The sequence below is a fragment of the Gossypium raimondii genome, chromosome 9 (genome assembly GCF_025698545.1).
Source record: "Gossypium raimondii isolate GPD5lz chromosome 9, ASM2569854v1, whole genome shotgun sequence".
Lineage (NCBI taxonomy): Eukaryota > Viridiplantae > Streptophyta > Magnoliopsida > Malvales > Malvaceae > Gossypium > Gossypium raimondii.
The window spans coordinates 9,579,568-9,598,644 of NC_068573.1; the positions used below are offsets into that span (position 1 = coordinate 9,579,568).

The following is a 19,077-nucleotide window of genomic DNA, read 5'->3' on the forward strand; positions in this document are numbered from 1 at the left end:
GAAGGGGATTAACTTAGCTAGATACAGGAAGGGTATAGTTAATGTCATTTAATCTTGGGTTAGTAATTATATAGATTGAACAATTGAATGAGAGATAATTGATTAACTCGAATAGGTGAAGTTAGAGTTTCAAGATCTTTAAAAAGTAATTGAAAAGTTTAGTAATTTTCATCGTTTTAGATTAAAAAAATCTCTTTAATTCCTTTAGTTTAATTTTAGTTGTAAATAGAATTTCTTGATCCAGATTAGCTAAAATTGGATAGTTGGTATTTAGCAGTTTAGAATTTGGTCATCGTGAGAATGATATCTTCTTATCACTTTATTACTTGATTCGACATGTGCACTTGTGTAACAAATTTTCATACATTAATAGTCTCAAATGCACTCTAACAAATAATGTTCCACGAATGGATTGGTACTCTCAAGAATTAGTCCATCAATCTATTCAAGGTAAATTTACTCGTTTTAATCTTATTTTGGTATGAAAAAAGTTGTTGACGTAAGTTTGGTTTAATGATTAGTACATTTGAATGCTTTTTGGAGCATGTTAGAATAACTTAGAACTATATTTTTCTGCAATTTTGGGCATAAGTTTCAATATTGAACAAACACGCCTCGAAACATGGTTGTTATTTTGCTTTGATCCATGCATTTCAATGTTTAAGTCTTAAGACATGTAGTCTGTCTCGAGACATTCAAAGTTTGTAGCCAAATTTAGGTATTAGGGAAGCAAGTCTCAAGACTTAACCTTTGTGTCTCAAGACGAAGGATTATGTATCGATAAATTGGCACATTTATCGAAACATAACTTGTAGATTTTATAGTTTGGGACCCTAATAAATATTGTAAGGCCTATTTGAACTTAATTTTTGTTTGTTATGACTTGTAGTTGCTTGAAATGATTTATACTTTGAATAAAACTCAAGTTCATACTCTATGTTTGATTGATCGTTGTCGCTCCGACGACAAATGTACTAGTCTTTATTTAATAAGGCCTCTAAACGCAATAATTGGAAGAAAAAACTTTGACAACAGGAAAAGAAGGAGATACAAAGAAAAAAAAGCCTCCAAAAACACAACACTCATACTCGAATACACCCCAAGACCCAACAAGAGAACCCCCGAAAATACCTCACAATTCATAAAACAAACATCAAAACGACCTCAAAGCAGAAAACAAGACCACCAAGCTTAACAGAAACAACAAACTCAACAATCAGAAACAAAGACTCAGACCATCATTGTAGTTAGGCACCCCAACCATCTCGTACATACCAGAATTGCCTCCACACTATAGTAGTAAAAGTCTCTCGAGGTCTATATAATCCATAGCAAGATCAACAAAAAAAATCATTGTCGATAAGCACCTCAAGACAAAAACACTGTCGTAAAAAAAGACCGCAAAGAACCTAGCTCACACTCCAAATTTAATCTTCTCTCTTCAGTTTCTACTAAGTCCTTATTAAAAGTCTCTTAACATCTGTGTAATCGACAACAAGATCAACAAAACAAACCATTGTTGATAAGCACCTCAAGACAAAGCACCTTATTAAAAAAACCATTGCAAAGAACTTAGCTAACACTCCATATTTAATCTTCTCTCTTCAAATTCTACTAGTCCTTATTGTAGTAGGGCCCAATTGACCCAAGTCCAAACAAAGTTAACAGTCCAACAAATACAGGCCCGCACAAGCCTAATACACCAAAAACAAAAAAGAAAAAGAGAACCCTAGCCCCGAATGCACCCAACAGCCGCATATCTGCCCAACTCCGCCTCCAGCAGTTCCCAGGCGCCACACGTCTCGGAATCGACCACCCCACGCGCGCCGTTTGCTCCACGTTCACCTGCGAATGCGGACTCAAAGAGTCCGAAGAGAAAAAACAAGCAAAATAATTGTATTTTTGTTTCTTTTTTTGGCCTATAAAAGGCCATTCTATAATCTGTAAAAGAAAACGGATTTTGAATAGGCAGAGAAATAGACAAAAAGAATAGAACGAAAACACTGAAAATACAATTTTTCTAAGGTGATTTTTTGTTTTTTTAGCAATGTCCCTAATATTTTATTTACGTATATTTCTTTTATTTTATTCTGTTTTATTTTTCTTTTTCTTCGTTTTAAAATAACAAATAAAAAGAGAAAACCTTACCTGAGTGGAGGTCGGAACCAGTGCCGGAATCCAGGCCGTTGGAATCGCCTAGGCGGCGGCGCGAGGAGGCTTGGGTATTAAACCCTAGCAGAGCGCCAGAAGGGTTTTTTTCTCTTCTCTGAGTTTTTTTTTCCTTTTAATTGATTGTAAATGATTCTTTTTGAAAGAAAATTTTGTTTTAAATATCAATCAAAACGGCGCCGTTTTACCCAGGCTTGACCCGCGCGGTGACCCGACCTGGAGGGGAGGATCCGCCCGTTGTGATGTCAGAAGGGATATTTGCGGGTTCGGTCCTTCCTCCTTTATTTTGATTTTAAATGCTGTATTTCGGGCGTTTGCAATTTTGCCACAAAATTTCGCGCCTATTTTAATTTGGTCCACCAACCAGGACTGCAGATTGCGTTGAAACGGCGCCGTGGGATAAATGGGCATATTGCCCTTTTTGGTCCTCCATGCTTACGCGCGCATTCAAATGGCCCCTTTTTTTTAAAAAAATTTTATTTTAAATTTGCCCCATTTCTTTGGTTTTTTAACTCAATTTAATCCATTTTTTAAAACTATTTTAATTTTTTTTATTTTATGGTACTATTACCTGTTTATTATTACTATTATTGTATGTTATTATTAATATTATTCATTATTTTCATGTACACATATACTTATCGTTTTTAATTTCGGATTCTTTTTTACTTTTACAAACGTATAACCCTTTTTACTAGTATACATATATTCTTAAGCTTTAAAGATGCATGCATATGTTTTTGTATGTTTTACACATTTTTTTATATCTTTCTATCCTTTATTTTTTATCTTATATATTATATATGTATTTTACATTTTCCTAAAACATATACACATCCGCATGTTTTATATTTTATTTTATTCCACGATTTTACATTCATATATATATATATGCATACATATTTTAGTTTTTATATGCACATATTTCATATATTTTTATATACTCTGCTCCCATAGTTTTTATAAATAAATATGTATATGTATATATGTGTACATGCCTATATTTTCTAATTCATATGCATTTTTTATACATGCTTTTAGAAATTATTATTATAAATTTCGTTTTTATTTGTGTACTTATATGTGCATTAATGCATGAACATTTTTTCTTTTTACAATTTTTACATTCACCTATACATGCATTTTATATATATTGCATTCCATCTTTTTATGTATTATCGTATGTGTGTTAAAATATATGTGTATACGTATTCGTAAATTTGTTTCTTGTACTTGTATATATTTGTAAATATTTATGTATGTATGCTTTAAATTAAAGGATCTGTATCATATTGTATATGAACTTTTAACATCCCCTTTTGAAAATATATTTTGGTTTTAACCATTCATCAAAGTTATTTCATGATTTAAAGGTTTTTGAATGAAAGCATTTTTGGAAATTTGGGATTTTCGAGGGGAATTGAGCCCTAACGTATTGGGTTCTGGTTTTCTTTGTCAATCCTAAATGACCGAGAATATTTTTATTCAAAATGCATAAAAATCATTTTTGGGAACTTAACTTGTTGTGCCCTAACGTATTGGGTGTGGCATGTTATTTTCTCGAAATGAAGATTTTCGTATAAAATAAAAGTGATATTCAAGTTTGGGGAATTATGAGGAATTGTACCCTAACGTATTGGGACTCGATTTCTGTACATGACTTGAACAATTGGATATCCTTTTGCAAATTTCATCATTCAAGCTTATTTTAAAATATTTTTAACTTTCGACACTAAGACATCAAATAATCAATTTGGTACCGATTTTGGGCGTTACGAGGGTGCTAATCCTTCCTCGTGCGTAACTGACTCCCGAGCCTGTTTTCAAAATTCGCAGACCAAAATAATTTTTTAAGGTGGGCCGGTCACACCTTAATAAAGGATCGGTGGCGACTCCAGTTTTGTTTTTTAAAGTCGACAACTAGTTTTTTGTTTTCAAAAAAAGGTTTCGACACTTATTAAAAGTCTTTCAATGTCTATATAATCGACAGCAAGATCAACAAAACAAACCATTGTCAATAACCACCTAAAGAAAAACACCTTATTAAAAAAAACCGCAAAGAACCTAGCTAACACTCCAAATTTAATCTTTCTCTCTTCAAATTCCATTGATCCAAAAACCCAATTTTTTTCCCAAGGCCCCATGCCTTCACCACTTCCTAAAACTTGAAATTATTATTTACAATTACTTGCAACATCATCTTTCAATTAGGTTTTTCACAACAACTAAGGAATAGATAAAACGAGTAGTAATAATACATGATCATTAGTCTTTTGATCTTCAATCCCATGGTTGTCACCGTATTGGTACATGCATTGAGCAATCCTTACTAGGTTCAATGCAATATGTTTAAACGGAAGAGATAAGGGGGATTGAGACATTAGATATTCTCCATTCATCCTTTTCCATGTTGCATCAATTAACTTCTTTACATGCTCATGAGCTTCCACTTCAGAACAACCAGTTTCATGCATGTAACATTGGATAGATTTGGGGACATCACCTCTTTTAAGTTCAACCTAATCAACCAAATCCATGCGAAGAACAAGTATTAGATATGCGAATCAAACAAAAAACGATGATCTAAGGAGTGTGCATATATTGCATACCATTGATGTCCCAAGATCATCAGCAAGTCGGAAAATTATGGCCGAGCAATAAATTAGATTGGAATCTTCCTTCCAGTACTCCAAGCACTCCTTTGTCGTTAGATTTGGTGAGGAAAAAATATGTGATAGCACTAAGGGAACCGCAATAGAAATCCATGCATTATCCATATACTCGTTTAATGTTGGTATGTATCCACTGTAATACCACTTTGCCTCCACTAAGTAAGCTTTGCATAACTCTGCCCACTGAATACATGATAACTCTATTTTAATATGTAAAATTAAAGGAAATAGTTATGGATGAAAACAAAGATCTGAGCTTAGTACCGCTTTCTTCAATAAAGGAATGGTATGAAATCCATGTTCCTTGAGATTATCAAATGCTATTTCGTTTATGGAGTTGTAAAGAGCAAAGAAACATATCTTCATATATTCTGGGAGAAGCTCCATTGCATTTATATCCCATCTAAAATATTAAACACAACTTAAAAAGGTTCTTGTCTATAATTAACTTAGATTTGGACTTTTGATACCAACCTTACCCAATCACTGAAGTGGGGGACAAGAATATTAAACTTTAGAAAATTCATATCATACCTCTCAACAGCTTGAGTGAAGAGCTCTAACTCGTCCAATGTACCATACACATCATACACATCATCAATACTTGTTATTAATGCGATAATCTTTGTTAGAGTTCTTCTAAGGTTCCCAAAATGAGGATCAAATGCAATGCCTACTGTCCATAGAAAGTTTTCCATCAACATGTCTCTTGCAAAGGGTAGCTTTTCTCCCAGACCTATATCCCTCCACCACCTGCACAATCGTTTCATCTCAAAAGATTAGATGACAAATATATGTGTGTGTGTGTATTTAATTAATAAAATTCCATTCTTTGTTAGACCATGGATGCACTTACTTGGAAGCGTATATTAGATCATCCTGGTACACTGCTTGCACAATATTAAAATCCAATTTAGCGAGCTCCAAAAGAATAGGATTTCTTTTCTCTCTTTTCTCGTACACATCTATAAACCACCTGGCTTCTAACCTTGACACCCTCCAATGTAGAGGAAGTTCCAAGGCATGCTCCACTAGCATTCTAACATATTCATCTAATTTCTTTTGTTTCAGATATTGTTGAAGCTGTTTAGCTGCGAAATGCCTTGCAGTGTCTAAGATACCTTCATCCTCCATGGAAAGGTGTGAAGCTTCATACAAGTTTAGAAGCCCTTTGCAGTCCTCACAAAGACTCGACTTGAAATTCCCCATCTCGTCCATGAAACAGGAGAAAACCTCTGCACGTATAGAAAATTTTATATGTTTATTACTATTACTATTTTTACAGCAGTTTGTTTTAAACAAAATCTCTGCACTTCTTACCTTCAGTTAAATTATAACCATGCTGCCTTAGGAGTCTAAATTCAAGTGCTGTAGCATATAAGTTGCCTTCCTTCCATAAAGCCTTGCTCTGATCAGCCCTTATATGGATATCCTCCAAAATGCTCTTGGTTTCATCCTGAAAATGATAAGATAAACCGAGCCTCTGCAAGGTATCGATCAGCTCAAGCTTCTCTAAAGGGTCCATAACTTTCTCAAGCATCATTCTCACTTCGCCCAGAAGTCTGATTGCTTGTTCATTAAATGATTCCCCCTGGATGGGTAGTAAATATATTCTCAGCTTGGATAAAATATAAATTTTGTAACTTCAAAGTAATTGGCGTGCAAATGTTCAGTTCTAAGTTTTAACTACTTATTACAACAAGAAGCAATGTAAATAATATAAATATACCAGATAGTCACTCTTGAGCGACTGAATATAATCGTACTCCCAAGTAGGAGGATGGTAATTAGCAGACCGTCTAACAATTTTTTGATCCGAATCATTGGCTTTAGCAACAGATTTGGAGGCTCGAACAACACTCAAGTTGTTGACATTTGATCTGTTGGAGGTGCCTTTCGTATGCAATCTGATGAAACTGCTGCTAGGAACTGCAGTTAGGAGACTAAGGGCCATGAAAAAGCTCCACTTAGGCAATTTCAAATGAGTGATTCAACTTTAGAGCTTAGCAGTACTTTACTTTCAGAAAAGAAAAAAAAAGATTCAACTTTCTGCAAAAACCGACGCATGCCACCACCATGTATATATAATCAGTTAACGCTATTTTCTTTTTACTATATTTAAAAGTCAAATTGACTTTTCAAAGCCTTTTTAACCAAATAAAGCTTGAAGCCAAGAGTTGCCGTACAATTTGGTTAGTAACGTGGCAGGTTGGTGATGATTACATAAGGATTTAGATGAAAATAATGATAAATTTACTGGAAGTTTCATAAAACACTAGATAATTATGGCTTGCAAGCTAGTAACCTTATCTTTGATTAAGTTGATTAATTATGAATCTGGAATGAGTTTAAGTATACTTATCCATAAGCTAAAACGGTTTAACCAAGCCTATAAATATGTAAGCATAATGTGTATAGAAAGAATAAGTGGTGTGAGTAAAAGAAGAAGAAAAAAAGAGAGTATAAGATAGAAAACTAGTAGCAACTAGTACAAAGAGAAAAAAAATTATTTGTATTGTGTAATATTTGTGTGTAATAAAATTATTTTTCAGTTATTAATTGTCCATACACTTCCAACAAGTGGTATTCGAGTTAGGTTCATGTCGACGTCACAATAGGAAACATGATTCAACCGCAGATCTTGAAATCAACAAAGACAATTTATGGAAATTGGAGCATTCAAATGAAGGCTTTGCTTGATTCTTAAGATTGTTGGGCTATTGTTGAAGAAAGATATGTCGAGCCCGAAAATGCAACTGCTGAAGTGGTTTTGACAAACGAGGAAAAAAGAGCATTGAAAGAAGTTCGTAAAAAAAATATAAGAGAGCGTTTTTCTTTATTTTTCAAAGTGTTCATGAATCAACCTTTGAAAACATTTCAAATGCGAAGACATCAAATGAAGAATGGGGGATTTTGCAAAAAATCCCTTCGAGTGGAAAAAGCAAAAAAGCTACACTTACAAACCCTTAGAGTCGAATTTGAGATGTTGAAGATGAAAGTTTCAAAAATTGTTGATGATTATGTCACCCGAGTGAAAGTGGTGGTAAATGAAATGAAAAGGAATAGAGAAAATTTTGATGACATAAGAGTAATAGAAAAAAGTTTGTGGTCATTAACACAAAAATTTGATTATGTGGTTGTTGCCATTGAAGAATCAAAATATTAATCACCAATATCAATCAAAGAACGTGTGGGTTCCCTCCAAGCCTATGAGCATAAAATCAAGCAAAATGATGATACTGGAAATTTGAAGCAAGTCTTGCAAAGCAAGTTGTCCTTCAATAAAAGTGGATCTAGTAATAGTTTTGGACAAGGTTCAAGCAATCGTGGAGGATATAGAGGTGGACGAGGAACACCTGGACGAGGCAATCAATTATATGGTAGAGGCCAAACAAATGAAATGTATCAGACATCAATTCATAGAAGAGGAGTTCGAGGCTGAGGCCAAGGTTGAGGTAAAGGTAGTTTTCAACAAGGAAATAAATCTCAGATACAATGTTATAGTTGCAATAAATATGGTCATTTTTAGTTATGATTGTGGACCAACTCCCAAGATGGAGGAGAGAAATCATGTAGCATCAACTAAAGAAGAAGAAAACGTGGAATCTAGTATATTCCTCACTTATAAAGAAAGTGAAAAATCAAATAAAAATATTTTGTATATTGATAATTGTGCCAGTAATCACATGTGTGGTCAAAAGACTTATTTTTAGAGTTGGACGAGAATATTCATAGACAAGTAATGGTTGGAGATAAATTGCACACCATGATCATAGGTAAATGAAAAGTTACAATTACGCAAAAGAACGGAGAAAAGAAGTGAATATTAGATGTTTATTGCATACCAACTTTGAAAACGAACATCATCAGCTTGGGAAAGCTTCTAGAAAAAGGATATCAAGTAAATATGATGGATCACAAGCTTTCCCTAAAAAATAAAAGTGGTGAATTTATTTCCCAAGTTGATATGACGAGTAATCATTTGTTCACTATTGTATTGAATATGGAAAGGTGAACTATATGAACAATGCAATCAAATATGATTTATAGTTGTGGCATTTAAAGTTTGGACATCTTGGATTTTTTGGTATGAAACTAGTGTCAAAAGAAAATATGGTAAATGGATTGCCAGAAATTAATCTTCTTGATCAACTGTGTGAAGCTTGCATTAAAGGAAAACAACACAGACAAAGTTTTGAAGTCAGAAAATCTCGACGAGCTAGGAGACCATTAGAGATTGTGCAATGTGACATAGCAGGTCATTTTGATATACCATCACTTGGTGGAAACAAGTACTATCTTTCTTTAATTAATGATTTTAGTAGAAAAAAGTTGGATATATATTTTTAAAACAAAATCAAAAGCACTTGACAAGTTTATCGAGTTCAAAGTTATGGTAGAAAAATAGAGTGGACATTATATTAAGATACTCAAAACTGATAGAGGAGGTGAGTATACTTCAAAGCTATTTGAAAGCTTTTACAAGAAGTATAGGATCATTCACTAGTTCACAATTGCATACACGTCACAACAAAATGGAGCCACTAAAAGAAAGAATTGCACCATTTTTTATATAGCAAGAAGCATGGTTAAAGGTAAGCATTTACCAAGAAATTTCTAGGCTGAAGCTGTTCAATGTGTTGTTTATTTGTTGAACCGATGTCAACAAAAAGTGTGAAATACAAGACGCCAAAATGAAGCCTATAGCAATCAAAAGTCGTAAGTTGGACATCTCAAGATTTTTGGATGCATCACATATGCTCATGTTCCTGACCAAATGAGAAAGAAGCTCGACGACAATGAGTGAAATGTATTTCCATTGATTATGGAAAAAGAAGCAATGCATATAGACTATACAACCTTCTTAACAATAAAGTTATTATTTCAAGAAATGTTGAATTCGATGGAGCTGATTACTTGAGATAAAGCGAAAAAGAAAAGAAAATTGAAAGATTATTTTTTAATGATGACAACGATGATGACTTCATCAATCAAGATGAACAAGGTGGTGATCAAAGCCCTCCACCAAGTCCTATTGCAACAACTCTTACAATATTGTCATCACCAATCAACAGCAGGATCAGTAGCTCGGAGGAAACAACTACAAGAATACGTAGTTTACACGATATTTATGATGTCACAGAACCCATAGAAATGATTATTAATTATTCCTTATTCTATTTAATGACAGATTATGATCCAATAACATATGAAGATGCAATTGAAGATGTCAAATAGAAGAATGCAACGGATGAAAAAATTGCAGCAATAAGAAGAAATGACATGTGGGAGTTAACAAGTCTACCAAAAGGACATAGTCCAATTGGATTCAAATAGGTGTACAAGACGAACACCAACAATGAAAAAAAAAGTGGAGAAATACAAAGCAAGACTAGTTGAAAAAGGCTAAAAGCAAAGACATGGAGTAGAATATGATGAAGTATTTGCTCCAGATGCCAAAATTGAAACTATAAGGCTTTTCACGACAATTGCAGCACAAAATAAATGGAGGGTTTGTCAGATGGACGTAAAGTTAGCATTCCTTAATGGCTACCTAGAAGAAGTTTACATCGATCAACCACTTGAATATAGAAAACAAGGACAGAGAGACAAAGTCTATAGCTTGAAGAAAGCTTTATGTGGACTAAAGCAAGCCCCGACAGCATGGAACATAAGAATAGATGAATACTTTCAAAAGCACGGGTTCATGAAAAGCCCATACGAGCATGCCCTATATACGAAGAAAAATAGAGTTGGTTACATCATGATCGTGTGCTTATACATGGATGATATTATTTCATGGGAAACAATCTAGGTATGTTCAATGACTTTAAGAAAGCTATGGCTAAAGAACTTGAAACGACAAATATTGTAACACCCTCTGATTCAATGATTTGATTGTCGAACTAAGATGTTACTGAAGGACTTAAAACAATATGCAAATATAAAAACAAAGGGGTTTCATTGAAAAACTGTCAAATATAAAAGCAATGATGTGAACTCGCTACTTTGCAGATTTTAATTTGAAGGCATAAACCACAACAAAAATAAGAGCGCAGATTGTACAGAATTGAAGTCACTTTTTGGTTGAGTCTTCTAGGATCCGCGAGAACCTAAAACTTCCTCAAATGGAAAAGGAGAGACGAGGTAAGTTCAAAATGAATTTAGTGAGTTTCGAAAATAAGCAACAACCTTCCAAGAAAAAGTTTCAAGGTTTGAAGTTCATTGTTGCTTGATGGTGGACATTGTCCGCTCCTTAGTATAATTCAATGGAGAATACCATACTCGTTAGTAACAGTTTATGTACAGACACTTTTCTTACTAAGAACAGTTCTCATGCAGAACTTTACGTAATACACACATACTATGTGTGGATAGTTCATAGACCCTTCCCTCTGTTAGCTTACAATCCATTCAACACCTCGAAGAGCTACAGTTCTAATATCACGATATCGCTCTGTAGAGCTAGTATTTCATTTATCCAGCCGAACCTCTTTAAATCCTCCATGTTAATTCAAACACCTACGTGTTTCCTCGCAAGGCCGAGGTCATTCACCAATCTCGGTTTGCATTTACATGCCATACTGGAGGCAAATCACATACCATTTCAATATTTTTGTGCATTTCTCCCAATACAATCACACATCCACGGTTTACCTCTATTACCCCCTTTCACCATTCTAGATATGGAGCTTGAGCACCAAGGAAGGAATATCAACTTTAATCATACATGCACATTCATTTAAGTTCACTAACTGAAACTTGTTATCATGAGAATACATATGCAACATCACAAAACAATATTTTACCATGCATTATGACCTTCATTCCACAAGACTAATCTACTACTGGAAACAGACAATATTTAGAATTAACCACACTTAAAATTTTAAGGATTTTACCTGGACAGACATCACTTAGTTGAGTTTATTCATTTATTGTTATACACATAAGTGAAAAGGAACTCATTAGAAAACTTTAGGGTAAGCTTTATCTACTATGCGAGTTCTTTCCCTTTCGCACTAAGGTCTTCTCTTGAATCTTTAATGAAAACCAAAGGATCAGTAACATGCAACAATTATTTAGAAGGAAGTTTTCTTCACTCTAAAACTTTCGGTGACAATCTATATAACCGATTTTAGCTAGCCTTTCAATTCCTATATTAAACTAAATGACTTAAGAGATTACCAGCAATTAGCTTGAAAATGGTAGTTTCTAAATGAGCTATGGTAACTGGTTCCTCCTTAGGAAATGAATAATATTCTAAATTTTCTCTAGAGGAAATAATACGGATGAAAAGAAGGAAAATAAAGTCTCTCATCTTTTAAACTTGTGCCTAAATATATAAGAGATTTAACCCGTATCCCACACTAATCAAGATCCCTAACCATTATTCCTCCACACACGATTCCACTAATTAATCACCTTTATCGAGACTAACCAGGTGCCAAGCAAAATGAGACTTTTCCCTTTCTAACATTGGACACGTATCTATTACGTGTCCCACTTACTATGGTTTTCTAAAACGAATTAATAAGTACACAATTTAACTCATAATTTGACAAGTTCACTAGCGAAATAACTTATCGAACACAAGAGTTTGCCAAACGCCAGAGTCCTCCAAGTGCTAATTAAGAGTCCGTAATATGGCGGAACACAACGTACAATCTGAATAAATTGTGCCAATATTACAACTAGTCTATTCTTGTGAATTAAACTAGTTCATACACAATTCCCTTATCATACCACTAAGTTAACGATCCAAAATGTTGATTTGAAAACTTAGGGTTTGACGGATATTGACGAAATGTCATACTTTCTTGGAGTCGAAGTGAAACAAATGAAAGATGGAATATTTGTCTTAGAAAAAGTATGTAAAACAAACTCTAAGAAAATTTAGAATAAAGATTGCAAGCCGGTAGCCACACCAGCACAACCAGGCATGGAATTAAGTGTTGGTTTGTCTAGAGAGTCGGTAAATCCAATGTTGTTTAAAAGCATCATTGGAAGTTTAAGGTACTTGACTATCACGCGGCAAGATATCATGTACGCAGTGCGAATAAATAGCAGATACATGGATAAGCCAAAACAAGATCACTTGATTGCAGCAAAGAGAATTTTGAGCTATGTAAAATGTATGATAGATCATGGTTTAATTTATACAAAATTACAAAGTTCAAAATTGGTTGGCTATTCAGATAGTGGTTATGGTAGTGACTTGGATGATCACACAAGTATATCTAGATATTTATTCCATATTAGCTCCGCGACATTTTCATGGTTATCGAAAAGCAACAAACAGTAGCCCTTTCAACATGTGAAGCAGAATTCATAGTTGTTGCAACGTGCACGTGTCAAGCAATTTGGTCCAATCATAATTTATGTTGACAACTAGTCCACAATATCTCTTGCAAAGAATCGGGTGTCTCATAGTCGAAGCAAGCATACCGACACATAATAAAAATGTAGAGTTAATTTACAATAGAACGAAAAACCAATTGGCAGGTATTTTCATGAAACCATTAAAAGTAAACATATTCATAAACTCAAAGAAAAGCTTGGAATGAAAGGTCGATTTAAGGGGGAGTGTTAGATTTCAAACTGAATTCTGAAAGCCAATAAAGCTTCAAGCCAAGAGTGGTTGTACAATTTGACATAGTAATGTGGTATCTTGGTAATGATTACTTAATGACTAAGATGAAGATAATGATAAATTTGCTGGAAGTTTCATGAAAAATTAAAGGATAATGGATAATGGATAATTATGGCTTCCAAGGTGACAACCTTATATTTGACTAAGTTAACTAAGTATGAATGTGTAAGAGATAGAATAAGTGGTGTGAGTAAAAGAAGATGAAGAATAAAAAAGAGTGTGTGTGAGATAGAAAACTAAGAGTAGCTATGACCACCTCCGGATGTACTAACATCTAGAGTATGAATATTGCTATAAAAGATAGATTAATGAGGCAGTATCCACAAGTATACGAGTCCAGTTGTAATATAGTTACAATGGAGTAGGTGAGTACTCTGAGGATCGTACCCAAGGGAGGCAAGTACTAGATGTAACAACCCGAATTTTAGGCTAGTCGGAATAGTGGTTTCGGGACCACAAATTCAACGAGAAAAAAATTTATTTTTATTTTATTTTTATGGTCTATGATTCCAAAAAATAATCTCGTAAAAATTTCGTTCGAAAATTTCGACGTTTGGGCACTCAATTTAGCCAAAAGGACTAAATTATAAAAAGTGCAAAAGTTGAGTTCTACATGTTAGAAGTGTCCAATTGTTATGAAATTTTAAACTGGATGTCCTTAAGTGGTAATTAGACCATTGGTTAACTTTTTGGACAAAAATGGACAAGAGATAAGTGAAATAAGAAATTTTTAAGTTGGGGGCATTTTGGTCATTTAGTAATTAAAAGAATTAAAAAGGCCAAAATAGCCAAAAATCTGTCCATCTTCTCCATGGTGAACGAAATCAGAAAGGGGGAAGCCATATTTAGGGTTTTCAAGCTTCCAAACTCCATAGTAAGTGATTCCAATTCCCGTTTTTAATGTTCTTTACGTTTTTAGAGTTCCGATAACTTGATTTAGCTTATTCTAGCAATAATTTAATCTAGAGTTCATATTTGGAAAAATACCCATAGGTGAAATATGTTTGTTTTGATGTTTTATGGTGGAATATGAAGCTTTAAATTTTGTTAAATAACTTTTGCTAGCCGATTTAAGTGAAAACGAGTAAAACGACATAATCGGTAAAAATACCTAATGTTCATAAGTGTTAGAGTGGGAATTTGATGTTACCATAGAAGGGAAAAATGTTCAGCATGTCATAAAACATAAGACTAAGAGATGAAGTTTAGTTTCTAAGCTTTGGGGTAAAAGTGTAAATATGCAAAAGTTTAGGGGCAAAATTGTAATTTTGCCAAAGTTCGAGTCAAGGACTGTTTTGATGAATTTTAGTGTTAAATAAGTTAAACGTGTCATTATAAGTCAATAAAGATAAAGAATTAACTTTGATTAGTGAAAAAGAAAAGTGAGAAAAAGTGAGAAATTCCTAGTTGAACCTTCAGAATAAACAGGGATTCAAATGAAGTGACAGAAATGATCATATGTGTGGCACGGACTGTGTGTAGGCCACTATGTGAAAGTGAAAGTGATGGTCACGTGTGTAGTACTATGTGCAGGCTACTACGTGTACCAGAAAGATAGGTCGCATGTGTAGTACTATGTGCAGACTACTATGCGTACCGGATAGCTTCGATCACGTGTATAGTACTATATGCAGGCTACTACGTGTATCGGATAGTGATGGTCACATGTTTAGTACTATGTGCAGGCTACTATGTGAACCGGTATCATTAATTATAAGGTGGTTGCTATGTGCTAATCCCACCGGATATCATTTATTACAAAGGGTGGTTGCTGTGTGCTGAATCCACCGTGTATCTGTTATTATTCTGAAATGTTCATCGAGAAATTGACTAAGTGAAAATACATGAGATAATGTAACGATTAAGTGTGATTGAATGATGAATATATGTGTGGAATTGAATTGAATAATGATTGAAAGTGAAAAAGTGAAATTATGAAAAAGTAAAATTAGCAACAAAATAGATTTGGACAGTAACAATAGTGTGACTTTTAAAAATCGCCAAAAATGGCGAAAATTGAATTAGATAGTGAATAAGATATGAAATGAAAGCTTAATGAGTCTATTTTTACATAAAAGAAACAGATCAAGCAAAAGAGTTATATATTTTGAGATATTTGAATTTTAGTGAGGTAGGGTCGGATTGATTTCGGAATCCCCTGTTCTGACTTTGTAAAATAATTAAAAATTGTAAAAAAATAATTATGAGTTATAATTTATATTCTTATAATCCTTAATGAGTATATTTTCAAAAGAAATAAACAAAAATATCATCTGAATTCTGTACAATAAGATAATTCATTTTTAGTGAAGAGAGGTCAGAGATGTTGAGCAGTGAAATAGGGGTGATTTTAAAGAATAAACTGTACTAATTGGCTAAGCCAAAAATTCTTAAAATTTTATCGTAAGAATATATGTGAGTCTATTTTTGGGGAAAATTAATGGAACTTAATTTGAATCTTTGTAGCTCTGGATAAAAATAATTTAGTGACTGTAACTCGACTAGACAGCTTTGAATTTAAATATAAGTGAATAGTGAAATATGTATAATGCTATTTAAGCATGTTATATACATAAAGGATGTGGGATGGAGAGGAGGAGGAGGACAATAAATATATGAATGAATTGTGTATAATTGGTTAAATGTCTAATTATAATCGATAAATGTTAAAATAGGAGTGATGCTTATATTGGTGCATTACTCTCCCTCCGACTTTACGGTACATTCATACCCTTTTATCCCATATTTTCACCTGTAGGAGAGAGAGCACTGGAGTAGTCAGTACTACCGATGCATATTTTTTATGGACCATGGCTACTAGGCATGTTTTTTATTTAACTTACTTCATCGCCCTTGCTTTCCGCCATCAGATAGACCGCAATAGGAAGGGTCCTATTTGTTTAGGCCCTTATGTGACTCGACTAGCTCGATACTTTGGTTTCCTCGATACACCGGAGCAGTCCTCTATGCTTACACTCGTTGATCAGATGTCCCCATAGGGAATATCGAGCATGACCCATATGAGGATGATTGAGCGACTTCGTGGAGTGGATCCTCCTCAATACCAATTATTTCATTCTAAGTCTCAGAATGCACCCGAGGACTTCACTGATGATGTCCCTTTCTATCACGAGGACCCACCTCATCCTCCACCTTCGAGTCACTGTCCTGCTTCTTCTACTGCTACATTAGAGGACCTCTCCGAGTAGTTCACTCACTTCAAGTAACACTACCTTCAGAGGTTCGATAGTATTGACGTGACACTACAGCAGATCTGTCAGCACCTCCACATCTCTTCTTCGACACCGACGACTAGCCCTACTAATGCCTCCGACGATGAGGATCATTGATTTTATTTGTTTTCTTTTTAATTTAATTTAATTTAATTTAATTTAATTTTATGCTATATCTATTTTTAGTTGTTTTTCTTTATTTTTATTTTTTTGTACTTCTTTTAATTATTATCTTTTGAACTATATTTTTATGGTTGTTTCTACTTAAGTTTTAACCCATTAATCTTCTTCACTATTTGTGTTTATTTTCTTATTATTTTGCTCTGAATCATGCATTACACCTAGGTTTGTCTACAATTCCGCTTTTCACCATTCTAGCAATTTCATCCTATCTTCAGGGCAGTTTCAATTTTCACCATTGAGGACAATGTACATCTTAAGTATGGGGAGGTTATTTATATAATTATTAGAAAATCCTTGAATTATGTTTTGTGTTTAAGTAATTTTCTCATACTTCTATTAGAATGAATTTTTATCGATTTGGGATTTTTATTGATGTGTTTTGGATTAAATTCATAGCTATTTGTGCATTGGTTGTTTAAAAATTTAAGGCATGAAAGAATCAAACATGATAAGTTTATTTTCAGAATTAAAAATTTTAGGTTATTTCCCTAAATTGAAGGATTACCTTGAAGTTTTAAATTTACAAGTCTGACATCAAAAACCATAATTTATTGTGAGATTTTTAGCCTTTAGAGCATACATTTTTCTTGCTCATTTTTACTATTGGTTATGAGTGTGTCAATTTTATTTGTTATTCTAGAACTTGCTTCGATTATGCATGTTGAGACCACACATTTGATTTGATATGCTGAGATGATAAAGACGCTTAGGTTTTAACCCATTTATCCCATAAAAAGCCTACCTACATAATTAACCCTTAGTGAACCCCGTTGAACCTAACACACCGTTTCTTGATTTACCCATTAATGTTAACCCATAACTCAGTTTTTTTTGCTCGTTGAGAATTTTTCCCGTTTTATTGACTCCTTTTTTATCGAGATTTGATTTGGTTAATTGCCTAATTAAGCTCATTTGTTTAATTTGCTAAATTAATTCTTATTGTAAAAAAAAGAAGAAGAAAATTGAAGAAAATATATATATTGATTATTATTTAGTTCAATGTTAGTTGAGCTTGAACAGTTAAATTCATATTTTGAGAAGAAGCTCGTTTTATTCTTGAATAGTTTCTAATTGATATAATTGTTTTTAATTCAGATTTGTTTATTTTTCTAGTTTGCTACTTTATCAATTTGATCTCGATTTTAACCATCTTTTTCAGTCTTTCTCCACACCTTTAACCTAATCCCCATTACAATCTCTTAAAGACCTTTTGACTTGTGTATCATCTCATTTTATAGTGGTGGATATTTGATTTTCATGCAAGCCTATGGTAATGACTTTTCATGTTTGACTATCGAGTGCTTTGAGTGATTTGAGTGAATCTTTAGTGAGGATGTTGATTATGGTAATGACTTTTCATGTTTGACTATCGAGTGCTTTGAGTGATTTGAGTGAATCTTTAGTGAGGATGTTGATTCTTGTTGATTGTGAATTAAAGGTATTTACTTAGATTAGGGGAAATACCTATGTTTTCATGCTTTAAAAATGTTCGACTTGGATTGTTTGAATCTTTAATGCTCTTTTAGTTGAATTATCAATGTATGATTATTTGTGAATTATGACGAAACATCATTGATGAGAATTATAAGTTGAGAAAGATTAATTTTAATTGTGAGTTGAGGGTTTTGCTTAAGGACAAGCAAACGCATAATTGTGGGGATATTTGATAAGCTGTAAAAGTAACATATTTTAATCTCATTCTTAATGTGTTTTTTGATGATTAATTATGTAAATAAGTGAATTTGATGCTCCTAATCCTTTAAATTCATGCTTTTATACATAGGAGAGCATTTCGGAGCGAAAAGAGTGAAAAAAAAGCCAAAATCGGACTAATAGAGTTGTTTCCAGGATCCATATGGCCTAGGCATTTCCATACGGGCTGGCCACATGCCCATGTGATCCATACAGGTTGTCCACACAGTCATGTGCCAGCCCATGTCGATATCGCACCCTGTTTACCAAATACATGAAAAAACCCAATTTTTAGGCTTTTTGAGAATTCTAAAGTTTATAAAAAACCAATTAGAAGAAGATCTAAGGCACGCTCAGAGAAGATTCAAGAGAACACTCAAAGAATGCCATCAGAATCAAATCAGAAGCATATCTCCTTTAAGATCGAAGATCTCCATTTAAATTCCTTCGAAGTTTTATTGAATTTCTTTATGTC

The 19,077-nt window shown here is 33.6% G+C and overlaps 1 protein-coding gene across 1 annotated transcript; it reads right to left on the minus strand.

Annotated features, from left to right (window-relative positions):
- Nucleotides 1–4,238: 4,238 nt before the first annotated feature.
- Nucleotides 4,239–6,903, minus strand: LOC105798374 (terpene synthase 10). The gene is made up of 7 exons (XM_012628417.2): nt 6,571–6,903; nt 6,162–6,432; nt 5,698–6,076; nt 5,376–5,594; nt 5,106–5,244; nt 4,779–5,024; nt 4,239–4,688 (listed from the first exon to the last, which is right to left on the minus strand). Exons 1-7 carry the CDS (start codon nt 6,793–6,795, stop codon nt 4,395–4,397), a joined length of 1,773 nt encoding a protein of 590 aa, XP_012483871.1. The 5' UTR covers nt 6,796–6,903; the 3' UTR covers nt 4,239–4,394.
- Nucleotides 6,904–19,077: the final 12,174 nt, after the last annotated feature.

Excerpts from the sequence above, each read along its gene's own strand:
- LOC105798374 (XM_012628417.2), bottom strand. The coding sequence starts at position 6,795 with ATGGCCCTTAGTCTCCTAACTGCAGTTCCTAGCAGCAGTTTCATCAGA. Across the intron at positions 6,077-6,161 it reads TGGTTATAATTTAACTGAAG|AGGTTTTCTCCTGTTTCATG; the intron begins GTAAGAAGTGCA and ends CTATACGTGCAG. Across the intron at positions 4,689-4,778 it reads ATGATCTTGGGACATCAATG|GTTGAACTTAAAAGAGGTGA; the intron begins GTATGCAATATA and ends TTGGTTGATTAG.